Source organism: Rhineura floridana, chromosome 1, assembly GCF_030035675.1.
Source record: "Rhineura floridana isolate rRhiFlo1 chromosome 1, rRhiFlo1.hap2, whole genome shotgun sequence".
In the NCBI taxonomy this organism is placed as follows: Eukaryota; Metazoa; Chordata; class Lepidosauria; order Squamata; family Rhineuridae; genus Rhineura; species Rhineura floridana.
Genome location: NC_084480.1, coordinates 120,014,470 through 120,042,122, shown reverse-complemented (window position 1 = coordinate 120,042,122; position 27,653 = coordinate 120,014,470). Strand labels below are relative to the sequence as shown.

General features: G+C 40.8%; 1 protein-coding gene and 1 pseudogene across 6 annotated transcripts in view; both read right to left on the bottom strand.

The window, feature by feature from the left end:
• ADAMTSL1 (ADAMTS like 1) overlaps nt 1–27,653 on the bottom strand; it is an 815,531-nt gene that overhangs the window by 295,782 nt on the left and 492,096 nt on the right. For all 6 annotated transcript variants that reach the window (XR_009763308.1, XM_061630623.1, XM_061630637.1 and 3 more), the window contains one exon: nt 543–588. Coding sequence is in view for 5 of the 6 variants with exons in the window: in XM_061630623.1 (XP_061486607.1) it covers nt 543–588 (46 nt within the window). In the remaining variant the exon portion in view is untranslated. The remainder of the gene's footprint in view (nt 1–542; nt 589–27,653) is intronic.
• Nucleotides 1,685–1,804, bottom strand: LOC133375700 (5S ribosomal RNA; annotated as a pseudogene).

Here is a 27,653-nt window from a genome sequence, read left to right as displayed (position 1 = left end):
GTGACTGAAATAATAAACATGGACATACAGACAACGGTTTTCACAGTGAAAGAAAGAGCTACAGTTGGAACCTTTTTTAACTGTTTAATTCAGGGATGGGAAACCTGTGGCCCTCTTGGTGTTGCTGGACTACAGCTGTCATCATTCCTGACAATTGGCCATGCTGGCTCAGGCTGATGGGAGGTGGAGTCCAACAACATCTGAAGGACCATAGGTTCCCCACCCCTGATTTAACAGAAGCAGCAAAAGAGGAAGCATGTGTAAGATGCCCTTCCCTCTCTCCCTAACTTCTGTGTTCAGGGGGGATACATATATCTCCTAGCATGGGGAAAATTTGCCTCTCTTTATGCCAATAACATTTCAACTGTAAATATTTGTATGTAACAGTCTCTTATTTGGGCTTTCCACATGCCACTATCATACACCCATACTTTTTTTGGTCACTTTCCATGGCACCCCTTCATCATAAACCCGAAAGTTTCTAGACATGTAGAATGAGGATTGATTGCAGTAAGCCTGGGGCATAATTAATCTTCACTTACCACATTGCTGCATGTTCGGTATCTGATATTTCGCCCCTCACAGCTCCTAAATCAAAACAAAATTTAAAAATGTACATTACTGCCATGTCAACATACTAATCCAGAAGTCGCTCATCTCCATTTTTACCAGTTACATATGGACAATTCTGACCACTGAAAGCTGTTAAGATATGCTCTCCACATGATATATTTTAGTTTCCTGACTGAAGCAGTGTGAAGAAACACATTCCATAATATACACAGCACCTCTGCCAGCTCTCTGAAGCTGACTATATTCAGAACTCAAAGTGGACAATAGTCTTCAAAAGGCAACACATCTTAGCTCAAACATAATAAAACTATTGTGTGACTGCTGCACCTCAGGTGCCCAACTGTTTCCCAATTACTGCAGTACATGAATACAGTACCTCAGAATATTGTGTAGTTCGTATATTGACCTAAGGAAGGGTTACCTACAAACATTCAGTGGGCAATACTATAAAAAATAGGTTGAATCAACTCTATGAATTTTGACATATAGCTAATCTGCTTGTGGGGGGGGGAGAGAGGAGGAGGAGGAAGAAGAAAGATACATTTATAAGCATTTTGCAAGAAAACTGAAATGAAGTCATTGCCTTAGATTCTCATCATGAAACAGAATCTGATTAACACTTTTGAAAGATGAGCATGTTAGTTAAAATTCATAACTCTGCTGGATACCCAAAAGAAAGGCTTGAACAGAGATATTTGCTTTATGGCCTATCATAATAGCCTCCAGCAGCTATGAATGTTTACCCCAGTTTCTGTTTCAGCTGTCTCCTTTTCCTTTATTAGGCTACAACTTTTGTCTGTCTATATAATTTAACTGTATATATTCAGCCCAAGTGATCTCCAGGTTCACACCTCCTGAACTAATGTGCAGATTGGAACACTGATATCCATTGGATTTCGCATTTCTCTGAATGTTGTGACACATATCTTGGCTCAAAAACATATCAAAATACATTTAGACACCTTTTAAAAACATAAATCCTCCAAATGTTGTTGTTATATGCCTTCAAGTTGATTATGACTTATGGTGACCCTATGATTCTTTTTGGATATATTCATAGGGTTTTCATGGCAAGAGGTATTCAGAGGTGGTTTTCCATTGCCTTCCTCTAAGCCTATGGCACCTGGTATTCCCAGGTGGTCTCCCATCCAAGTACTAACCAGGTCTGACCCAGCTTAGCTTCCGAGATCAGATGAGATCAGGCATAGTTCAGGGTAGTATGGACATAGGCTTAGAGTAGTATGTCTATGGGCAGGGTAATGTATTTAAATTTGGATTTTTGTGATTTTTTTAAAAAATTGCCAATTGGTGTGGAAAGGCATGGAATTATGATCAAAACATGCAAAAGTGACATGGACTAGCAATGTACTGATTTGTATCACATTCACATGCAGTTTGACTTTCTCTCTCTTATATATGAAGAACAACCCTGTGCAACCCTGAAAGCATACCTTCCCCTCTTTGTTCAGTCAGCTCAATTCATGTAATCATCTGAATAATGTTAGGTTCCTTTATCAATACAACCACATAATGAACCACTGGTTTGGGTAGGAGGTCTATTGAGCAGATTTTAAATAACTCCCTGACCTTACCACTGGAGAAGTACAGAGATTTAATGTAGGCTTGACCCTCTGCATCACACATGCACTGTCTTTATAATAGTTACCATACTGACAGTTTACTCCAGGTGTTATTTTCTGTGCAAAATTACCATTCCTGACCCCATTGGGGGCTTAAGTGGCTATAAGGCAGGGAAAAGTTTGCCAAATGCATTTGGTAACAATAGTGACATAGCAATGAAAGAGATGGTTTTTGCTGAATTTCTTCCTGCCACCCACCCATTCAGAACAAAACAGCATTCTTCAAGACAAAATCTACCCACTTCTTGATTACTCATCACTGGAATAGTGGCACAAAAGTAGGATACTTTGATATATGCTATACCAGATTATGGGCATCACATCAGGATTGATTTACACATGTATATGTGACTCATTTGTTGGACATTTCACTTCAATTACTGCATTGTGTGCTCTGAATCTACTGACCATTAGGGGCAATAGATATAGTTAGTCAGTTTGAATTCTCTCCTTGTTACTTTCCTCAAGTTTAAGCATGCCTCTCATTGGTTAGACTGATATTCTCAGGGCTGTCATCACTTCCAGTTCCTTTTTCTTCTTCCCACAATTCTCTCTCTCCCTTCCTTTTGAATTCAGCTAACGCAGATGATTAGGCTTTCCTATTCATGTGCACTTTCTTAATAAAATGAGTTTATTTTGTTTAAGATAAACCCACTCTCTTTCATATTATTTTATATCTCCAATGGATTCTGCTACATAAACTTCATAGGGTTATAGACCCAGACATAATTGGAGTTTTTTAAAAGGAAAAAGGAAAAGGAGTCTGTGGAGCCTATAATACCTATAATTAGATAAGAAAGGATGGTTTCTTCTGAATCTACTGGGAGATCTGATGCTATTGAGCTGCTAAATGAGTCAAACTACAGAAGATGGTCTTTTCGGATGAAAATACTGCTGAATACTTTGGGGTTAGCCTTTGTCTTTGAAAAACCAAGGCCAGAGGTGTCTGGAAAGAATCAAGATGAATAGGATACTACAAACAGAAAAGCCATGGGACACATATCTCTAGCTGTAAGTGATAATTTAATTTACCATATTGAAGATAAGCAAACTGCAAGTGAAATGTGGGAATGATTGAGGCAAGTTTTTCAACAAAACGTGATGAATACTCAAGTTTCCTTGATGATAAAACTCTATAACAAGAGGCTTAAAGATCCAAATAATCTATCAGAGCATATGAGCTCTTTCTTGGGAACAGTAAGAGAATTGGAGCAACAGGACCTGAGGCAGCTAAGATTGGCCTTTTGCTCAATATTTTACCTCCAAAATATGAAGGAATAATTAATTTACTTCAAGTTAAGGAAAATGTAACTTTAAGCTTTGTCCAGGAATGTTTGCAAAAATTTAATCTAAGAAAACAAATACAAAATGAGGAAACTAAAAGCTAAGCCTACAGACTGACTCAAGGCATGCATTTTTTCTTTTGTGGAAGTAATCAGCATTCGAAAAACACTTGCCCTCTCCTGAGAAAACATCTTAAAGGCAAATTCCAAGGGAATGAGTCAGCAAGACCAAAAGGCAAAGGAGTAAGGGAGAATGCCTCTCCAGATAATAATTTTGGAAAAGGAAATAAAATATGTACTGCAAAAGAAATAATTTGTAGAGTTGATGTAAACGAAGCGCACAACAAGATTTACATAGACAGTGGGGCAACTTCACATTTCTTCAACAATTTGGATGTTTTCTGAGATATAGATATGGATTGTAAAGTCCCAATTTATCTTGCTGATGGACAATGTATTTATACACAAGGAAAAGGGACAGTTTATTTAAAATGTAAACTGGGTGAAAAGAGCACCAGTGAGAAGTGCATTTCTGAAGCTTACTATGTGCCATCTCTACAGAACAGTTTAATGAGTGTAAAAACAGCTACAAGGCAAGGATGTAGAGTTTTGTTTAGGAGAGTTCTTGTTTTTTGTTCAAAGGCAGAGGACTACTTATGAGGGGACTTTTAAGCAATGAAGACCTTTATTAAGTAAACTGTGTGAGACAGCAAGCTAACAATACTTTATGACTGTCTTCATGAAGACTGCATGGGGTTGTGGCACCGCAGATTTGGCCACAAAAATGTTGAAAGTATTTCAAAACTTGTGGAAAGCAATTTAACAAAAAATGTAGACATAAAAATGTGCAAATCTGAGTTCAAGTGTGTTGACTGTGTTAAAGTGAATGCAACTAGAGCCACTTACAGGTAATCTGCTGAAGTGCAATAGAAGAATCCCTGGATTTAATCCACAGTGACATCTGTGGACCCTTACCTGTAATGATACCAGGAAGAAATGTTTATTTCCTTACTTTTATAGATGATTTTTCAAGATATGTCTACACATACCTCCTTAAACAGAAAAACAAAGTGTTACAAAAGTTTAAAGGGTACGTGGCGAGAGTGAGCAATAAATTTGGGAGAAAACCCAAGACTCTGCGCACTGACAATGGTGGTGAATACACAGGGAAAGATATTGAAGAATACCTAAAGGAACAAGGAATTAAACATGAAAAAACAATACCCTATACTCCAGAAGAAAATGGGATGTCAGAAAGGAAAAATAGAACACTGTTAGAAATAACAAGAAGTATGCTTCTCAATACTGGATTACAAAACAAATATTGGGGGGAAGCAATCATGACAGCCTCTTACTTGCAAAACATGTTACCCATTAAAGGCAGAGAAGCAACAACGTTTGAACTGTGGAATGGAACTAAACCAAGAGTAAGGTATATTAGAGTGTTTGGATCTAAGGTTTATGCTTACATTCCCAAAGAAAAGAGAGGCAGACTAGACTGCAGAAATGAAGAAGGCATATTTGTTGGCTATGAATTGGGCTGCAAAGACCATAGAATATTTATTTATTTATTTATTATTTGATTTATATCCTGCCCTTCCTCCCAGTAGAAACAATCAAGGTGCATAGTATTGCATACTTCAGTGAGAGACAAAAACCACATACCAGTAAAATGTCAGAAATCGAACTAGACATCCCAACAAGAAGAAATTCTTCACAAGAACAAAACATGGACTGTTACACAGCTACCAAAAGGAGGAAAGAGCATTGGCTGTAAATGGATCTTTACAACCAAACAAGGTAAGAAGGGGATATGCAGTGCTACAAAGCTAGGCTAGTTGCTAAGGGATACTCCTAAACGTCCAGTGAAGATTATTATGAAACTTTTGTACCTGTGGTCAAACACACTTCTATAAGAACACTCCTCAGTATTGTCACCTCAAGGAAGATGCAGATTCAACACCTGGATGTAAAGATAGCCTTCCTATATGGAGACATTGAGGAAGATATATATATGCAGCAACCACCAGGGTTTGATGAACCTGGGAAAGAAAGACTGGTGTGCAAGCTTCAGAAAAGCATTTGTGGCCTGAAGTGAGCTGCTAGGGCCTAGAATGACAAATTAAACCAGCTAGTACTTAAGGAGGGGTTCAAGCAAGGAAAGGCTGACCCCTGCCTATACTTGAGGTTCAAACATAATAGGTGGACATTCATCTTGTTCTATGTGGATGATTTGATCTTATGGCACCAAGACAAGGAAGATAGTAATTAAATTGTGAGGAAATCTTAACAAGGAAATAGAAGTGAAAGAGCTGGGAGACATCTCTTACTATCTTGGAATCCATATGGAAAGGAAAGAAAATTAAAGCTTCTTCATTAACCAGAAACAGAAGATAATAGACCTGATAGAGCACCTTGGGCTGACAGAAGCCAATGTAGCAGAAACACCAATGGAAGTAGGCTTCTTGAAAGACAATGAGACCAAGGAACCATTGCAAGACAACAGTCAGTTCAGAACAGCAATTGGAAAGCTCCTGTACATATCAGCTGTAACAAGACCGGACACTGCAGGAGCAGTTGGGATACTGTGCAGAAAAGTTAATGTACCAACAAAGAAAGAGTGGATTGCAGTCAAGAGGATAAGAAGACATCTAAAGAGAACATCAAATCTGAAATTGATGCTACCTGCAAACAGTAATCCCAGACTAGTGGGCTATATGTATGCAAATTGGGCTGAAGCCAGAGAAGACTGAAAGTCCACTAGTGGGAATCTGTTCTATTATGGAGCAGGAATCATCAGTTAGACTAGTAAGAAAGTCAGTTGTAGCCCTCTCCTGTACAGAAGCAGAATATAGATCTGCAGCACAAGCATATCAAGCAACAACCTGGTTACACAGACTACTCTTCCACTTAGGAATCAATGAACCAAAGCCAACTAGAATGCTGTATTTTGCTCTCCGAATCAGAAAGGGTGACACTGCAAACAAAGTACCACTGCATGAGAGATGCACAATAGAAAGGGCTCATTGAGCTGAAGTACTGCCTGACAGAAGAAATGGTGGCAGATGTTCTTACAAAGCCACTGTCCAGACAGCATTTTCAGGATCTTCGTTAAATGATAGGAGTTGTGAGTTGGAGTGCGAAACAATGAGAAGGGGTGTTGGAAGTTTCACTTCAATTAATGCATTGTCTCGCTGTGTGCTCTGAATCTATTGACCATTAGGGGCAGCAGATATAGACAGAAAGGGTCTCTACTCTCCTTGTTACTTTCTTCAAGTTTAAGCATGCTACTGATTGGTTACACTGATATTCTTAGGGCTTTCATCGCTTCTAATTCCTCCTTCTTCCCACAATTTTCTCTCTCCCTCCCTTTTGAATTCAGCTGGTGCAGATGATTGGGCTTTCCTATTCATGTGTACTTCCTTAATAAAATGAGTTTATTTTGTTTTAGATAAACACCTCTCTCTTTCATATTCTTTTATATATCCAATGAACTTTGCTGCATAAAGGAACTTTCTTCACCAGTGTCTTTCTACTCAGCTGAGCATATGAGAAGAACAACATTTGAGTCATCAACAGGTGGTATGGAAGTTTTTCCTGTGGTGATTACTCTGTGATGGCCGAACCACACATGTTAGTAATCATTTGATACTGTAATCCAGTAGTGGACAACCTGTGGCCCAGAAGCTGTGTGCAGCCCTTCCAACATTGCGGTCCTACTCTTTTTTCTCTGGACTACACTTCACGTCCTGAGGTAGACAAGGAAAAAGGCTGTAACATGGGGAGCCCAAGGGAAAAAGGGAGCCCAGGAGGCAAAAACTGGAAATGGACAGCAGCAAAATGGATGGAGCAATGAAAGGGGGGAAAGAACCTGTCTGCAAATGATAAGTTCTGACCTGGGAATGGAGGCAAAACAGATGGAAAGAGGAGGGGGAGAGAGAGAGAGATGGGGTGGCAAAGAAAATGCTATAATGCTGCAAACTGTCAGGTTTTAGCTCTGGCAGTGCCCATCCCCGGCACATGCCCACCTGACAATTTAACCCTGAGGGAACGCAGGCTTTAAGAGGAAAAATGTTCCCCCACTCTTGCTGAAATCAATTAATTAGTTGCATGCATGCATGAACTATCCCTTTATGTCAAACACTTCCAGAACTAGGACAACATAAATTACAACACATGGTGTCTCTCCAGAGAAGTTACTTCAGACAGTGGAACCAGAACCAATAAACATAAAAACAACATTAAAATGTATTATTTTGTTGCTAGTGGTGTTAGGTCATTTATATGCATCTAAGACATAAACACGTCAGCATTGTACTGAATCTCCAGAACCATGAAAACATGGGTCACTGACTGCAACATTCCTTTTTCAATGTACATTCTGGATCAGTGGCATCTCCAGACAAGCTTTCCACGCTTTGACATATACACCATGGTTTCCCAATGCCAGCTACAAAGAGTGTAGTAGAGGTACTGCATTCAGAAAGTCCCAGGTCTAGTTAAAAGGATCAGATAGCAGGTGATGTAAAAAAACACTGGACACCCTGAAGAGCTGCTGCCAGTCAGAGTAGACAATACTGGGCTAGATAGAACAATAATTTGACCAGACATGAGGCAGGTTTATATGTCCCGAATTTTGTCTGTAAACTTATCAGGAATTTTCAACTCCAATCCTTTCTCACCTTTCCCTCACTCAAAACAGGAACGTTCTCTGAATTAACTATGAGTCATAGCACCACCTGAATGATTTTAGAGTTTTATAACTCTGAAAACCCTGAACGGATTTTCTCTAGATTATACAGGCAAACAAAACATTTCTTAAAAGATTTTATTTATTTATTTTAAAACACACCTTATATAAAGGACTGTGCCACCTGGCACCTTAATAAGTGAAGAGAGACTGCAAAATGTTACCAGATCAGGATAAAAATTTTGTATACATTGTAGGATGACTGGCATAAAAGGCTGAACAAAATGTGGCATAGTGAAGAATGATGGCCATCTGCAGATCAGAAACAGAAAGAAAATTTCAACTCAAACATCCCAGTTTCTAACAAAGTCCAAGTGCTTTGCTTTTTTTTTTTTAAAAAAAAATGTTTCTGAACTATGGCAGGGCCAACATGATGCTTGAGTTAACAGAAGATCTGTTTCTTTTCCAAGCTGTTGTACGGATGAGAAAGCTGACTTTTCTTAATTTAAGATGGTGAGCATTAAACTAACATAGTTCAACAAATCCAAACCCTTGGAATTAAAAATGAGCAAGTTCCTCCTGCTAAGAAGTATCGCACCAGGTTCTGATGCAGGATAATTCAAGAATTATTATTATTATCATTATCAGTGCTTTTTTAAATGTAAAAATGAGGTGCTGGTAAATATCTTGGTAAAAGTGGCATGGGTACCGGCACAAAACAGTTACCATGGGCAGCAAAAAAGAAGTGATGGTAATGTGTACCAGTAAGTACCGTAACAAAAAAGTTCCAGTGTTGTTGTTTTCTCCTCAACTGTATTATTCTTCATCATAAAAGTAAATACAATTCTGAAGCACAGCCTAAATTGCTTTTTGTACACAATAAAAGTAGTTTAAGTCTCATAAGCAGAAAGAGAGCATGTGGGGAGGGATACAAAGCATCTCTTCAGGTATTACTCTTCCACTTCTTCAAGGCTGTGGGATTTTAAAATAACCCAAAGTCATAAGCTTCTAAAGTTATTTTAATTTGGTTGTATGTTGTATCTGTTAGAGTGAATTATGTAATTTTTGTTGATGTTGTAAGCCACCATGAAATCACCATTTAACTATGAAATGTAGCTTACAAATTAACAAATACGATAGTATACTTGTTTCCTCCCTCTGGCTACTGTGATCAGAAAAATTAGAAGGCATGTCTGCCAGGACTGTACTACTCCAGGCTTGGGTTGATTTGTCTGGATGTTCTCAACAGAAATAATTACAACAGCAAACATCATCGTCATCATCACCACATCATTTGCGTCTGAGATAAGATTTATATTTTCACAGATACTGGCTTTAAGGCAGCTAAAGCTTAGGTATAGTCCCATGATATATTCTATGTAATTCCTCCCCACAGTCCATATGACTCTAGGTATGACAGAGGGAGGGGCTAGGCAGGGGTTATTACTAGTCACATGTACTGGGATGAGCTTTCAGCAAGTATATAATGCCCAAGCAGAGCTTGGAAGATTACTTTTAAAAAGTAATAAATTACAGTTACAGTTACATGTCCCCCAAAAAGTAGTAATTACTGTTACAATTACAATTGTGCTGAAAGTAACTGATTATTTTTACTCAAAAGTAATTGCTACCGTTACATTTTAGTTACTTTTTTTTAAAAAAATTGCCTACAAGGTGCTGGCCTTGGCTGCTGCACATCTGAGTAGCCTAAAACAACTTTAAAAATAAGCACACACACACACAGAGGGTAGTAGAATAATTCTTTTGATCCATAAGATTAACAGAATGGCACAACAGAATCTCACATCCCCTCACCCCACCCCCAGCAATGATGATACCCCAACACACATTTTTTGTATATATATATATATATATTGCCTCCAGCTCTTTTCTCCTTCCACGCCTGTCAATTTTTAAACAATTGTTTTCTCCATGCCGTCTCGCTCTCCACCTCCTCCCTCATTGCCTCCTAAGCACCCATAGAGCATGAAGGAAGAACAACGCTGCACAGAAGCCCGATTTTTATTCACAAATCAGAGGAGCAGAAGACTTCCCCTGCTCCCCCCCAAGTAATGCACAAAAGTAATGCTGGAAACATTACAATTACTCCTCAAATGTAATGAAGTTACTACTTGTTCTATTACCAGCAAAATGTAATCAAGTTACCCACTCGTTACTCAAAAAAGTAATAAATTACCAGTATTCTTTACTTGTAACTAGTTACTTCCAAGCTCTGTGCCCAAGTGGGAAACCTCTGGTGTGATGCAGCCCCTGGAGGCTCCTCATCTCCCTCGCAGCATCGCCTCTTCTTTCCTGTAACTAGCCTGGAAAAAAGCTTTCCATTGACTCCAATTGTAGCGTGGGGAAACATTTTGGAGGGGGCTTGCAGCTGGGGAGGAAAGGCTTAACTCTCCACTCCCCATGTAATGTGACCCCCTGGCAAAAATGTCCATAGCCACAATTAGGCTTTCAGCAGGGGGAGATTTTTATTGGCTCCAAAAGAAGGCCCTTTCAAGCTTAATTATTTGCTGGGGTTGCAGAGAGGCGATTTTCCAGGAAAGTGCAGCTAGGAAGGAAATCCTCTCTCTGCTGCAACCCCCAGTAAGATCATCCCCTTCCCCTCCAGCAATTAGGCTTGAAAAAGCTACAATTCTTTTTTTAGTCCCAGTTTCTCTGCAGGGGGGAGGAACAGTAACTGTCTATGCGTGCATTTATGTTCATGTATGTGTGTGTATGCCTGAATGTGTGTGCTGTATATGTGTACTGTATAAGCATGTATGCGGTTTGTGAGAGGCATTCACTTTGGCCATGCCCACTAATGGCATTGTGTCCCTGGCAGAGCTTGGAAAAGTTACTTTTTTTGAATTACAACTCCCATCAACTCAATCCAGTGGCCATGCTGGCTGGGGCTGATGGGAGTTGTAGTTTTAAAAAAGTAACTTTTCCAAGCTCTGGTCCCTGGAGGTTAACTGTAGGTCAAATAGTGGTGTAACTGTTGGTCAAACAGGTGAACTGTATGGTTAACAACTCAGCAGACAGCAGTACTCAAGGCATGATGATAAATTAGGTTCAGTTTTCAACTTTCAAAATTATGTCATATAGGTAAGCTGAAAAACAATTCAACTGCACAAGCCTCATTTAATTGTATGTGTGAGGGGGGGAAAACTTTAGGCTCCTCTCCTTGGAGAGAAAATAACCCTTAGGCAAGATGCCTACTTGATGGGCAATTATCTGGCTAATTTACTTTTGAATTAAAAAAAAATCACAGACCATTGTTAGAAAAAACAAACTCAATAACATTATTGTTCAGCAATAGAAAAAGATGAACCAGGAAAGCAAGATAATAAAACACTAACTACAACTGACCATAACCAGCTGCAAGTTCATCAAAATAACAACTGAACCATCACCTAATTGCGAACTATGCCCCTCTAATATGGGATTAAAAACTGATCTGCCTTTGGGGACTTTTTCAGTATTTCCCTTTAGTGTCCAGGACTTGGACAAAAGAAAAGAAAAGAATCTTGGGGCAGTGTCAAATTACATTGGAAAGCAGAGGTGTGTATCAGCAATAGTGAAAATGAAACTAAAGCAGCTGTTTTGGTGCAGCTCAGCTCCACATTTAACCTTTAAGATCAGAAAGCAGGCAAGGAGTAAATAGGCCTTCTTTCTCTGGCAACCTAAAAAAACTCCTGAAATATATCATATGAATATTTTTTCTGTAGCAGTAACAATATAAACAACCAGCTGGCAAAATGTCAGTGGCAGTCACTACAGTCAGCAAACTGGCTAGGAAAATCAAAACACAAATTGTACCTTCTGGGCTGCCAAAGACACACATATGGGATGCAGTATATGGGATAATGACCCAAAATGAGAGCAAGATGAGAAGTAGTAAAGCAGGAGACCAAAAACTATTAGGAATTAATACTTTTAGCATAAATAACATTTCCCCAAATCTCAAGTTTTAGAGAGTCAGCGGTTTTGATGCAAATAATTTATCATAGCTGAAATGAACTAAATGCTAGCCTTTGTGTGGGAGGAGAGGTAGATTTGAGCTTCAAATAAATGGGATGAAACACACTCCAAATTACATCAGTGTAATTCTAGAGCATTCATAAAATTCAATAAAGCTGCACTGATTTACTCCCAATGTTACCGAGAACAGAAACCCACTGCCCTCTTAATGTCTGTCATTTCATAGAATTAAGGAGTGAACTAAAGACCTGCAGATCAAGATTTAGCAGGATAGTACAAACCAAGATGAAAAATCAGACCTTTACACACACGACTAGAAGCTTTCCAGCCACTTTGGCTTTTTGTTTTTGCATGCCTCTCTATAGCTCACAGTGACAGGAGTAAGTACCCCCCCCCATACAAGCTTTGTATCCTAGAAAAGTTCACCAACAAGATAACATAAAATTACCACTGTACTTGCACTTCCATACAACAAGAAGACAAAAAAATATTAAATAATAAAGAGTAACACAGGATGTATGTGGAATGGAAAAGAAGCACACAACAGTAGAGAACGCTTAACAGTGGAAGTCCAAGCCAGGAGAATCAACAGTGCTCTGACAGTCTATGCTGGCCAGACTGGTGCTGCATAAGAACATAAGAAGAGCCTGCTGGATCTGGCCAGTGGCCCATCTAGTCCAGCATCCTGTTCTCACAGTGGCCAACCAGGTGCAACTGCATTGCAAGTCAGAAAAATGACCACAAACCATGTCCTAGTTTTTTAAAAGGGTGCCGGGGTGCGTGGGCGGGAGAGAGAAAACAGTAGAGAAAGCACTAGTTTCCAGCTATCTGGCAGTGACAATGTTTGAATTCTACATAATAAATGAATGGACAAATTATTGTATTCCAGAGTAAAAGGGCCAGTGTGGAAGCAAATAGCAAAAAGTTAAACCAGAACTTTGATCCACATTCCTTACCTTGAAGAAGAAGAAGGACTGCCTTCAAGTTGATTCCAACTATGGCGACCCTATGAATAGGGTTTTCATGGTAAGGTGGTTTCAGAGGGGATTTACCATTGCCTTATTCTGAGGCTGAGAGGCAGTGACTGGCCCAAGGTCCCCCAGTGAGCTTCATGACTGTGTGGGGATTCGAACCCAGGTCTCCCAGGTCACAGTCCAACACCTTAACCACTACACCACACTGGCTCTCATTCCTTACTTTACTACCATATTAATGACTGAATTTTACCACTAAGCAATTCTTCAAAGCCAAGCTAGAATGTGAGGAAGCACTAGGATATGTGTCTCTATGAACATCTAAAAAGTGACAGAGAGGAGGGGAGATTCAGATGGGAGATGTGGTGGGTACAAACAGGTACTTAATCTGTTCCCCACCTAACACTTCATTTCCACATGCTGCACTGCTGTTTCTTAATCAAGATTTCCAGAAGTCTGTTTGCTGTGACTTGGAAAAAATGATAGTAGGGAGGGGGCTGATTATTGTTATTATTGTGATTATTATTGTTGTTGTTAGGGGTGTGCGTAGGCTTGAGGAGAACTAAAATGGGGAGAATTGGGTGTCTCAAACAAAAAAAAATCTGATTAGAAATTGAGATAGAAATCTTAGCTAAATGAGGGTGTTCCCAGGTCCAGCTGAAGTGACAGGATCATTCCTTCTCACTTGCTTAGGGAGCCTGGGTAGGGAACATTTAATCTAGTATACTTGCTTCTGCCAAGAAGGATTTAAGTACCCTCAGGGCAGGCCAGTCATTAGAAGGCCATTGTGGGAAGAAGGGAGCCTGGTGTTGTGGAGCTATTACAAAGGAGCACTCAAGAGTAAACGTGGATGCCCCTGAAAGCTGCAATTCTAAGCACACTTACTAAGAGACTAAGCCCCATAGAACTCAATAGGACTTACCTCTGAGTAGATATGGTTAGGATTATGCTATTGGTAAAGCCTGACTAGGGATCCTCTGCAAAGATATCCATATCAAAGGAGGGTTGGCAACCCCCTGCCTGGAATGCCCTGCCCCTGCCTTTTAACATGGCTGCTCCAAACCACTTTACAGACTTGACCCTTCACTGCAGAGAGAGGTTTGAGAAAGGAGTAAGAGTTAAGAAGATCCTCTACTCTTCCCTGCCTATCCTGTGGGCTGCTATAGACTCACTTTGACAGCCAACCCAATTCCAGTAATAACTGACAGAGAGGAAACACACATGGTTTGATCTACCTTCAAGGTAGTAGCTTGGGAACAACAGCAATTGAAGCCACACTTCCCAGTATGTGAATTATCTTTACCATGATTGGCCAAGAAACAAACCTTCATGCAACCAACAAGGTGCACCATCAGTGGGTTTAAGGGGGTTGGGCTGAGCGCATGGAACCACTGTTGTTGCTTCTATGGATGTAAAGGGGTGAGGTCATACTAACCACAACAATATTCCTACGAGTAAGGCAGAAAACACAGCGTCCCATAACCAGTCAGGGTTCCTAACCAAAACTAAAAAGAATCCTGGCAGCCAGTCAGCCAAGGTCACAGAAATCCCCATGTAGCACAACCTGACCCCGGGGCTGCAGATAGGACATGAGTGAGACCCTATCAGCACATAATACCTCTGCTCTGAAATCTGCACTGGTTGCCAATTTGCTACCAGGCCAAGTTCAAGGTGTGCTTTCCATGTTACATGTTCTTGTTCTGCTCTTATAAGAAATCAGTCTTTTGGTGTGGCAGCACCTATGCTTTGGAACTTCCTGCCTATTGACACTAGGCAGGTGCCTTCATTGTACTCTTTTTGGCACCTGCTAAAAACATTTTTGTTTAGGCAAGCATACCCAGGCATGTAGAAGCTATTACGCTTTTTATCTGTTTTTAACTCATTGTTGGTTTTATTATTTTGAGGTTTTGAAAAAATACCTGTCTTCAACTTTTTTTGCCAATAATTTCATTGTTTTAATTCCTTCTGTAAATTGCTTTGAGTTTTTTTTTTACAATAAAGCATTATATAAATGTATATAAAAATATAAATACATTTCAGAGTCTGTATCTTTGTGTCTCTTTCCACTTTGGGGAACAAAGAAATCTGCCTTATACTGACTCAGGCCATTTGGTGCCATCTAGTTCACTACTGATGATATTGTTATGAGCATGGGGGTTGGAATGGATGATTCCTGTGGGTCCCCTTTCCAGCCTCTGATTTGGAATCCTATGCCTGGGGGTTGGCTCTGCTAGCCAAATGAATCTTCTTTGTTAATCAAATAGAGTGGCCAGGTAAGATAATGGGCCTATCAGTTGCCCAGCAATGGTGAATGGGCCAGGAAGACCCTTTTGTCATTGAAACTCTTCAGGAGAGCATCGCCCCCCCTTCCTGGAGCCCAGCAGAGGCTTGTAGTTTTGAGTTGTGTCTGAAGATTTGGTGGAGACTGAAGGCAGGCAGAGAGACTGGCTCTCTGCACCATGGCATATGGGGTGCCTCCTGCAACCCAGATGGAAAAGCTGGATATTGGACTGCTGATGCCTTGAACCCCTCCATCCTTGAGCTCAGGTTGGAATGTGTGTAAATAAATAAACCATATTTCATAAAGACACCGCAGTCTCCGCTGACCTTCTTCCCAAAGGAAACCAAACCCTGGATGAGCGCAGGGACCCCGGAAATCTCACCGCTCAGAGACTGGGGAGGCGTGCAACAATATTGACTAGTATTGGCTATCCAGGATTCCAGGCAATAGTTTTTTCCAGAGATTGAATGTTGAACCTTTGCATGCAAAACATTAGCCCTACCACTGAGCTACAACTCTTCCTGTTTAAAATTGTTCTTTTCAATTCACTAATGAATGCACATCATACCTAGGGCAGATACACACCATTAATTTAAAGCACATTCAACACACATTTGAAGCACATGAATCCCACCACAGAATCATGGGAACTGTAGTTTGTTAAGGGTGATGGGAACTATGAGGGGGAAACTACACTTCCCAGGATTAAAAGTCATGTGCTTTAAATGTGAGTTGGGTGTGCTTTAAATATATTGTGTGGATCTACTTCATAAACTTTGCCTGCATGTAAATCGCTTTAATTAATTTTTTTAATTAAACTTTTTAAATGGAAATCAGCTACAAAGTTTACTGGGTGACCATGGGGGACTCACCACTTCTCAGCCTAATTTGCTCCTCAGAGTGAAAACAACAGAGGGGAACCATGACCACCCAAGGAAGAAGGGCACACTTAAAATGTAGAGGAAATAATGATGTACAACCATAATCTAAAATCAGATACTTATTGGGACAAAGTATGAAGAAATATTTATATAGGCCTGTCAAAGATGTTTATTATTTACACAACCTGTAAAGATATTTATAGTGCAATCCTATGTTTTTTTACTCAGAAGCAAGTCCCACTGTATTCAATGGGCCTTACTCAAATTGGGAAGTGTGTACAGAACTGCAACCTCAAGTGAGAAAGAACTTCACTCACCCAGCCCAAAAATCAGAATCATGCCACTTTAAGCTGTTTTGCAACTGCTTTATACTTGTTTTTATGATTATTGAATTTTAAAGGGATTTATTTCTTGTTGTGAGCTGCCTTTGTTTCCAATTGGCAACCCTACCACACAGGGATGTTGGAAAGACTCCATATACACACACTGGAGGTGTAAAATACATATAATCCATAAAACAGTATATTGTCAAGACCAGTTGGTCATTGCAGAACATTTTTTAAAAATAAAATAAAATCAGTATTAGTTTCTTACCAAATAAAAGCAGTGAAACCTAAATAAACCCTCCCTAATTGCTTTAAAAATAGGATTGGAAGGGAAGAGAAAGAATTACAACACAAACAATCCTTTGCTATGTTTACTCAAATATCCAATTGATTTACAGCACAATCCTAATAATGTCTACTCAAAAGTAATTCCTATTGAATTCAATGGGGTTTACTCTGGGTATGTGAGATTAACATTGCAGCTTTACTGCCATAAAAGTGAGTACAGGATTAAAGCTTCATATTGGGAAGGTTTTCAAAACAGGCTATGAATTAGACAAATAAACCGCCCTCATCAACAGTCCAGGAAAATTTAACCTTGTTTGACTCCACATAATTAGAAAAGCATAACACATTGTAATGGCATTTAGATCTCCTACACACAAGAGAGAAAGAAAATTTAGATTACTCATTTTATGAGATCTTCAGACTAGTAGGGGAAAAAAACAGTTTTCTGGACTTGCAATTGGTTTTAGCTATTGTCTGGAGGTCAATAAATCCCTTGTCAATCACAACTCTGACTTCACTTATTGGCTACAAACCTGAAACGGCAGGGTTAGAGCAGCCAGCTACAAGCTCATTTAACAGAAGTTAAATGGGAGGGGGCTGACATTTTGATGTCTATCTCTTGAACCAGACCACCTAGAAACTTTTTTTTAAAAGAAACTCAATGTGGAGATTGAGGTGAATCGCCTAGAGAGGACCCCAAAATTCTGGAGTCTCTGGGCAAAAACCAGAGACCTGGCAACCCTAATAGCCAGTGTGATGTTGCAAAGTTTTTTAAAAGTGTACAAGCAAGACTACATGCCATTCTGCCACCTCTTAATTATTTTAAGGTAAGAAAGAACAAGAAGAAGAAAACCTCTGCTTCCCCCCCCCCGGATTATGGAGGAGAGTGAATTCTTTTTACTTCATCCAGAAAAAGAACTGGACCTCTTTATCTGCATTTTGGCAGGCTTAATTTATTCTCAAGATGCTCCCCTCTCTCAATTTTATCTACTTTGGCCAAAAGGGGGAAAAGTTATAGCCATTTTTAAGATTCCCTTATTATAGTGAATGGGGACCACAGCTATTTATTTGATACAGAGCAACTTGAAACCCAAAACACAGATTGAAGTAGAAAGAGAGAGCACAGAGCAACTCAAACAGATTGGATTTTTTAAAACACACACAGATACAAGGTGAATTTGTGAATACCTGTATTATAAACCCATACACACATCTATCTATCACCATCAATGTGCATGGCACTTCACAGAGTAACTGAGGAGCTAAAAATCTGACACAGAAGAAGAGGAAGGAAGTGGAGACATGGGCAAACATGGAAGAACATGCAATTATTTCAGTTACTTATACACAGTTAAAAGCTTAGTTACTACAGGGCATGGGAATGGAGGAAAGAAGAGGTGTGTACCTGCCATTCCTGTTTTTTACAAGTTTGGCCTAGGCCTTTTGCCATACTTCTGGTTTAGTATTAGGCCTGGAACATAATTTTGGAAGCAAGTAGAAATCTTTCTACAGCATCTGATGGGAATGACATTCTCTTTCTAGTGCTTTAAGTGTGCATGTGCTGGTTCTGCCGAAGACCCATAAAGCTGCTACCAATCAGAGTAGATAATATTTCATAGGAAGGGCAAATAAGTTCCTTATATCTCAAGCATATCTGGGTTGGGCTTTTTTTAGACAATCGTATAATGAGCTACAATGTACTATATATTTGTTAAATGTCAACCCTGCACTTTGAAAATACAGATACATTCCTCCCATTCTTTGAAATGCTGACCTCCTCCTATCCCATAATATCCCTGAGGCAACAGTAGCTGTCCATATGGAAAAAACCATTTCAAAAATATTTAATGCATTATTCATAATTAACATTGTGTAATGGTCGGAAATTAGGAAAACCAAAACCAAGTTACTCACCAGTGATCTCTAAAGGAATAATTAGCAAAATCTACAGACTAAACTGTCGCTCTAAATCTTCTGAAGCTTGTGACTTCATGTGGTTTCGATTCAAAACAAGTATTAGAACTTGATGGTTCAGCAAGCTTATCTTCCATACAAAGGTAATGGATTATCTCTAGGTTTGCTGATGTCATCAGCATCATCTATATTTGGGTAGCATTTTTAATGCTCAATGTGCTTTAGCATTTCTGCCTTGCAAAATTACTGTGAGGTAGATCAACAGGTCAGTTTTGCAGATGGGAAATACTATGATGGATATGACTTGTTTATGATTGGAGTGAAGAACAAAAATATGAATCCTGGCTGATGGCCAACTTTCTATCCATCAGATTTCAATAGATCCTGAATGTCTCCTGGGTAGTTCCCAAAGCTCTAAGTTTCAACATTAGTCAAGAAAGGCCATAGCTCAGTGGGGGAGTATTACATGCAACAGATCTAATGAGGTTCAATTCTCTGGCATCTCCAGGTAGGGCTAGGAAGGATTCCTGCCTGAAACCCTGGTAACTGCTGCCAGTCAGTGTTGACAATACTGAGCTAGATGGATCAACAGTCTGACTTCAGTATAAGGCAGCTTCCTATGTTCTTTGGCTGCCTACATACTATCCATGTAAAGCACATTCCCCTCCAAAGAATCTTGGGAATTATCCCTCACAGAGCTATAGCTCCCAGTGTCCTTAACAAACACCAGTTCCCAGGATTCTTTGAGGGGTGGAAAGGTGCTTTCAAATATATAGTTCGTACGCAGTTTTAGTCTCTAAAGACTGCTGCCCCCATAAGCTAAAGCTATGGTTTTTCTCCATTTCTGCAACAATAATGATCTTTTTTAAAAATCTGCATTTATATTTTGGGCTGTTTGTGTGATTTAATAACTGAATAGTTTATTATTAACAGAATGAGGGGACTGGTAAAAAGGACGTTGAAAGGCCAAGTCAAGTGGGTCAAATCACTCCAAAATGCTTGGGAGTTGTTTAAAAACACAATATTAGAAGCTCATCTGGAGTGCATACCACAGATCAGGAAAGGTACCACCAGGGCCAAGAGGATGCCAGCATGGTTAACAAGCAGAGTCAAAGATGCTATTAGAGGCAAGAAGATTTCCTTCAAAAAGTGGAAGTCATGTTCAAATGAAGAGAATAAAAAGGAACACAAATTGTGGCAAAAGAAATGTGAACAGACAATAAGGGATGTTAAAAAAAATTTTGAGGAGCACTTTGCTAATAACATAAAAGACCAACAACAAAAAATCTTTAAATATATTAAAACAGGACGTTTTATGACCTGTAGTTACAACATCAAACTTACTTACTATTGAAGCAGGAGACCATCTAAGGAGGCGGTTGGACCCTTGGATGACAAGGGAGTCAAAGTTGTGCTAAAGCAGTCAAAGGAGATTGCAGAGAAGCTAAATGAATTCTTTGCATCTGCCTTCACAGCGGAAGATATAGGGAAGATCCCTCTTGCTGAACTAACTTTTGCAGGAGGGAAGTCTGAGGAAAACAGTGGTTCTAGGCTTAATAGTCAAAATAAAAAGTGACAAATCAATGGATCCGGATGGCATCTATCTGAGAGTTCTCAAAGAACTCAAATGTGAAATTGCTGATCTTCTAACAAAAATGTGTATTCTGTCCCTCAGATCTGCCTCCACCCCGAGGACTGGAAAGTAGCCAATGTAACACAATTGTAAAAAAGGATCCAGGGCAGATCCCAGAAATTACAGGCAAGTTAGCTTAACATCTGTCCCAGGAAAAGATAAAAGATTAACGATAAAATAACCAAGCCTTGCTGAAGCAGAACCAGCATGGCTTTTGTAATGGTAAGTCCTGTCTCACTAACCTATATTTGAGAGTGTCAACAAACATGATCCAGTTGACATAGTGTAATTGGACTTTCAAAAAGCTTTTGACAAAGACTCCTGGGTAAGCTTAGCAATCATGAAATAAGATAGGTCCTCTTGTGTATTAGGAATTGGCTAGGAAACAGAAAGCAGAGAGCAGTTCTCCCAATGGATGGATGTAGAAAGTGGAGTCCCCCAAGGATTGGTATTGGGACCTGTGCTTTTTAACTTGTTCATAATGATCTAGAGTTAGGGGTGAGAGGTGAGGTGGCCAGCTTTGCTGATGATACTAAATTGTTCAGAGTTATTAAAACACTTATAGGCAAAAAACATTGCGGTTTAAGAATGTACCACAGCTATTTCTATCAAACTTGAAAAAGCAGGGAAATTGGGCAGCTATAGTGAATGCACCAGGGGAGCAGAAGACCTGAACTCCTCTCTGAGATATTGTACTGCCCTACAAATTGGTCAAAATGCGAACACCTTTTGGGTTGGTCTAGTGAAGAAATACTTCCTCTTGTCTGTTCTGCATCTTCCATCATTCAGCTTCATTGGATGACCCAGAGGGAGAGAGATAAACGTCTCTGTCCTTCATCTACACCAGTGGTTCCCAATCAGGGGGCCACGAAGTAATCCAGAGGGGTCCGCGAACAGTAAAGAATTGAATTATTTATTATTATTTTTAAAAAGTCTTCACTCCCTGAACGGTGTGTGCTCCCCACTGCCGCTGCAGATGTCACCCCCCCTTTGCTCCAAACGAGAGGGGAGGACTTTTGCTGAAGCACCAGAGAGTCTTTTAGGTGCGCCGATGATAGGCGTCTGCTTATAAAACACGTGGCAGATGCCAAAGGAGGCTGAGGGTGGAGCTACCAGGAAGAAGAGGGGATTACTATCACCAACTCCCATCTCCTCGCACTGCTGCTGCTGATGACACCCTTACTCAGAATGGGAGGAGAGGGCTTTTCGTGAAGCAAAAAGAAGCAAGGCTGCAAGGAAAGGCTGCTTTCATCCTTCCTGCCTGCCTTTCTTGGCTCCTGATTCACTGCCATCTTTGTTTAAAAATTATTCTTATTTGAAAGGCCGCCCAGATCTTGCCTTTGGCCCAGATGCAGCCAAGGAGCAGTGAGGAAGCTCAGGACTTGCTCGACCCCCCATCTCTGAGGCTGTGTGTGTGTGTGTGTGTGTGTGCCAACGTCCCCCCTTTCTTTCACCAATCCGCCCTCCCAATCTCTCTCTCCAAGATGCTGCAGCAGTTGAGGGCTTCCCCCCTCCCACGTGGCCAAATCCATGCATGCCTGTAGATGCTTGCAGGAGGGGCAGGTGTGTTTGTGTGTGTGCGTGTGCTGATCTGTCTTCTGCTCCACTATCATTCCCCAAGTGCATGCTAACCAAGTCATCAGTTCTGATGATCATCCCAAGGCCTAAAAACACTAGCACCCCTCCTCAATCTATCCACCTTTTGTCTTCACAATCTAGCATCCCCACCACTACCACATTATTATTATTATTATTATTATTATTATTATTATTATTATTATTTTAAAAGCTCAGCAGGTTGGCTGAGGGTGGGGTCCACATACTGCAGCTGAAATGTATTTATTTATTTAATTATTATTGCATTTGTATTTCACCTTTCCTCCAAGTTGCTCAAGGCGGTGCACATGGTTCCCCCCGCCCTTTCCATTTCATCCTTACATCAACCCTGTGAGATAGATCAGGCGGAGAGACTGTGTCTGGCCCAAGGTCACCCAGTGGGCTTCATGGCTGGCTGGGGATTTGGACCTGGATCTCAGTCCAACACTGTAACCCCCTAGTGTTGGGAGATAGGACTGTACATCTTCAGACTATGGGGAGGGGGAGGACACCAATTTGATGAACCTTTGCATTAAGAAAAGAAAGCAACACCTCCCTGTCTGCAGGGAGCTTTCTGTGGAAAGGGATATTTGGAGATATGATTTTTGACTAATGTACACATTTTTCAAGCATTTTCTTCTCATCTAATGCATTTTTTGTGTTATTTTCACTCATATATTCATTTTGTGGTATGGTGGTTAAGGTGCTGGACTATGACCTGGGAGACCAGGGTTTGAATCCTCACACAGCCATGAAGCTGACTGGGTGACCTTTGGCCAGTCACTGCCTCTCAGCCTCAGAAGAAGGCAATGGTAAACTCCCTCTGAATACCGCTTACCATGAAAACCCTATTCATAGGGTCACCATAAGTCGGGATCGACTTGAAGGCAGTCCATTCATTTTGTGCACACTTTCCCCAAATATATGCATTTTTGTAAACATTGTTTGGTTGGCCAACTGCATGGCAAAATTCTAATAAGCATGAATTTTGAAGGATGACTGTTTTGGTTCTCATATTGATAAATTGAGCTTGAAATGCAAACTGATTGAATTTGTTGCCCATCCCTACTCTCAATACAGACCTTTGGGGTACCCAGCTTCTTGTACCACTCCACTGTAAGAGTCCTCCATTTATTCATACTCTCTACTTCCTGTTTTTTAGCCATATGATCAGGGCCGGCTCCAGGAATGCCTGGGCCCTTGGGCATCAGCTTGCCCTGGGCCCCGGCATGAGTGTGCACGTGCATGCACGTGCATGCCCACACCCTCCTGCCTGCAGCCCCCCCACGTGCCCCACCTACCTGTCTGCTGTCTTTTACCATTGCCCTTAACGAAGATGGCAGCAGCGGTTTCCCTAAGGGGATGATGCCTCTGCCGCCATCTTTGTTGATGGCACGCGTGCGTGCTACACGCGCACATCTCTGTCATCAACTAAGATGGCGGCAGGGGCTTCAGTACCTTAGGGAAACTGCGGCCGCCATCTTCGTTAAGGGCAATGGTAAAAGACAGCAGACAGGTAAGTGGGGGTGGGGGGCGGGGGGCATCATGGAAGGGGAGCGGAGGAGTGGCTGAGGGGTCCCCTGTAGCTCCAGGGGCCATCAGGCCAGTGCCCCACCTGTCCGCCCTTCAGAACTGGCCCTGCATATGATGATCCATAACAACATGTGTCTTCTTATCTTAACAAAACTGCTAAATTTACTTAGGACTCTTTAGTGAGGAACTTTATCCCAAGCTTTTTGAAAGTCTGAGTACACAATGTCTATTGGATTATCCATACCCAAATTATTATTAATGCTCTGGAAGAACTTTAAAAAGTTAGTGTGACAAGATTTACCTTTTTAAAAACCACATTGAGTCATCTTCAGCAAGAGTTGTTTTCTATATGATGGATCATTTTATCATTACCCATTCTTTCCACCAATTTACTGGAACAAATTTTAAGCTAACTGGACTGTAGTTTCCTGGAAACCTTTTTAAAAACTGCTGTAATATTGTTCAGCTACAGATGCTGATTTTAAGGACGAGTCACCTTTTTTTTGTGAGGAGAACATCAATTTTACATTTGAGTTTTTTATAACACTTGGGGGGATGGATGCTATTTTGACTTTGTGGTTTTTTTAAAAAATCTGTTGATAAGGTACAGAACTTCATTCTCTTGTCACCACTATTTACGTCAGTCCTGAAAATATTGATAATAACCTTAGAGAGAAAAGAGTATCAAGCCTGCAATTTTGGCTCTTGCTTTGAAGATGGAGGTTGGAATGTGGCAAGATCACAGTGATAGCGAATTCATGATAATGGTTTCATGCTATCAAACTATTCAGACAACAGCAGTTTTTCAAGATGAAAAATGGTATATCAAGTAGCTCTTTGATCATCCATAGTGAGGGAAAACAGCAAACAAATGGAATCTGCTGCCACCCCCACAACCCATAATTCAAGAATGACACCAGATGGAGCAGTTATTATGTTTGCATGCCAAAGCAAAGTAGGCTTAATCCACATAAACGCAGAGATATGCATTGAATGCAGGTTTTTCTCCATGCACACAAATGTATTGCAAATGTGAAGCCCATTTTGAAAATGCACATTAACAGCATAATGACTTCATAGGTATACAAGGGGACTTAAATCCATACCATGAAAAGGTAAATAAATAGTATATATATATTATAATATATATAAAAGGTAAATAAATAGCAAAATACTCAAGCAGGACAAAACGTTTGGCTATGTATATTGTGTAATGACAGCTATGGGTTTTTGCTATATTCATTTTCCAAACTTGACATAAAAAGGAAAGTATTCCAAAGAAAGCACCAAATAAAGATGTCCTGTAAAATAATAGCTCCTATTTTCCAAGGACTTTTACAAAGTGGCATCTTTACATTGCTCCAACTTGGAGCATGACAGCAAGTTGCCCTGTTGGCTTGAATCAGATCAATGTGTCTCTCCATGGCACAGTAACAGAGGGAAAGAAAAAATGTTCAAGCAAAGTATATATATATATATATATATATATATTTCAATCAGGCAAAAGGATCCTGATCTGAAGCTGAACACCATAAAATACAGAGCAACCAAACCATGGCCAACTCCATCATCCTCAGCCAAACGTTGCTAAGAAAATGTAACTTGACAAGAAAGGATTATGACAAAAGGGAGTGTGCAAATGGTCACAGAGAGTGCCAAGTGAAACAGAAAACTCTGGCTCAAAGCTGTGGTGAAAACTACTCTGGGATTCCATAGGTCATCTTAGGAAAGGTCACTGGTCCAATATCTCCAGCCCAACTCTCTTGGCAACGTCCTATGACTAATTTAAAGCAGAACAAAATGTATGTGGTTCTTATGGAAAACAATTTACAGATATGTGTATATATAGTAAAAGTGTACTTAACTTTATGTATGAGAAGAAGTAAGCTATAGGTGAAATGAAAAATATTCCAAGACGTAAGAACATACAAAGAGCCCTGCTGGGCCAGACCAAATGACCATCCAGGCTGTTCTCACAGTGGCCAACTAGATGCCCATGGGAAGTTCACATGCAGAACCTGAGATCAACAGCACTCTCCCCGCCTGCAATTCCCAGTAACTGGTATTCAGAGGCATACTCCCTCTGACAGTGGAGGCAGAACATCACCACTGTGGCTAGTAGCCATTGGTAAACCCACATATTTATACTTGCACATTCAGGCATGCTTCCTTACAGTTTTAGTCCAATGAACTTTATATACAGACTACTATAAAATGCAGTTTGTGGACCAGCGGTGGAAAAAGCACATCATCTGACTGCATGAGCAAGATTGCTGAATGAAGTACACAGATTCCTTTTCTGCCATATACACAGTACATTTCTAAAGGATGCCCTTACTATGATATGCTGCTTATAACCAGAAGAAAGCAATTAAAATGTTGGCATTTTAAACATTTTAAAGTAGGAAACAAGACCCATGGAACCAGGACTGGCTCATGAGGGTATCTATGTTGGGTACTCATTATGTTGCCTACCCCCTCAATAGCATGACATTTTTACTTTGTATGGAACACCCAAGAGGTTCAGAAGCAACCTGAGATAATTCTTAATTTACATGATAAACCTTATAGCTCAGTAGTGGTCCTCCAGATGTTCCAGGGCTACAGCTCCCACTATCCCTGCCACAGCATGCCACAGTCCAGATTAAAACAACCTGAAGGGCCACAGGTTCCCCATCTCTGTCCTAAGTTAAAAAGATCCCTTCAGGGTTCCTTGCCCAAGCCTCACCCAAATTTTGCAGCTGTTCCTGTGATAGAGTCACAACATGGGGAAGCTCAGTGATGTAACATCTTCTAGAAAATACATTGGTGGGCCTTTACCCTCCTTGTCCCTGGCCTCTACCATGCACCTCAAAAGTAAATAAATAAACTCAACCAATTATGCACTTTAAAGTTCAAGGGGTAATATTTACTCTAGATTAATTATTGTGCAATTAAAATTGTTTGCCCTCAAAGTAGGAATACGGATTCCTAGGGCTCATCCAGACGGAGCGGGATAATCCAGGTTTTCCATACCCACTCTGTCAGCTGAGAGTCCTCACTTGCCCCTTTTCCCGCTCCTTTCCCGCTTTTTGCTGATATTAAAAACACGCTTTTTTACTGGCTGCACACGCAGCCCGAACATGCGGCATCTTCTCGCTTTTTTCCTATCCATGCCCACGACACATCTGATTCGTTGGGAAAATATGATGTCTGCTCCCCTCTCCCCTTCCACTGCTATCAGTTCTGCGCATGCGTGCTTGAACGCGGAAGCGTGAAAAGCTGGCAGTCATGGCCCAAACCAAATTTGGAGGAGGCGGCCACGAGTCCTCCCGTAGCCTGGGGGGCCCTGGGCAAAATCATAGGTGGCTGATGAAAGGGCGGAGGGCAGCACAAAGAACCCACTCAGGCAGGGGATTCGCACCTCCCCCCTAAAAGCCGTGAGCACGCCTGCTTCACAGCTGATGAACCGGAATCGGGCAGCACAAGGAATTCACTCAGGGGATTCAAACCTCCCGCCAAAGTACCTCACACAAACCTGATTCACAGCTGATGAGCAGAGAGGGGGGAAGCTGTCCAGCCACTCATCTGGGGATGGGGGATGCCCCAAGAGCGGGAAGCGGTGAGGCTGCACGGCTACAAAGGAGAAAAACACGCCACAGCCCACCCAGCTTCTCATCGCACACAAACAACACCTATGGTTACGGTGTCCCCCACTTTACAACACCATGTCTGCTTGGCAAGTCTTGCAGAACTGCGCATTTGTGGTAAACCAGAATAGTTATTCCATTTGGCAAGCGAGTTCTTGGATATTTCCCGTTTCAGCTTGCCAAACACTCCCTCTGGTTAAAGTTAGCCATAAGTCAGGATCGCAGCTAATTCTGTTGCTATGGGCGAAAGGCTATAGCTCTGTGACAGAGCACCTATAGCAGCATATCTGCTTGGCAAGTCTCGCAGAAATGCGCATTCGTGGTAAAGCAGAAAAGTTACTCCATTTAGCAAGCGGCTTCTTGGATATTTCCCTTTTCGGCTTGCCAAACACTCCCTATTGCAGCCATTTATAGGCCCCAGCAAGTACATCATA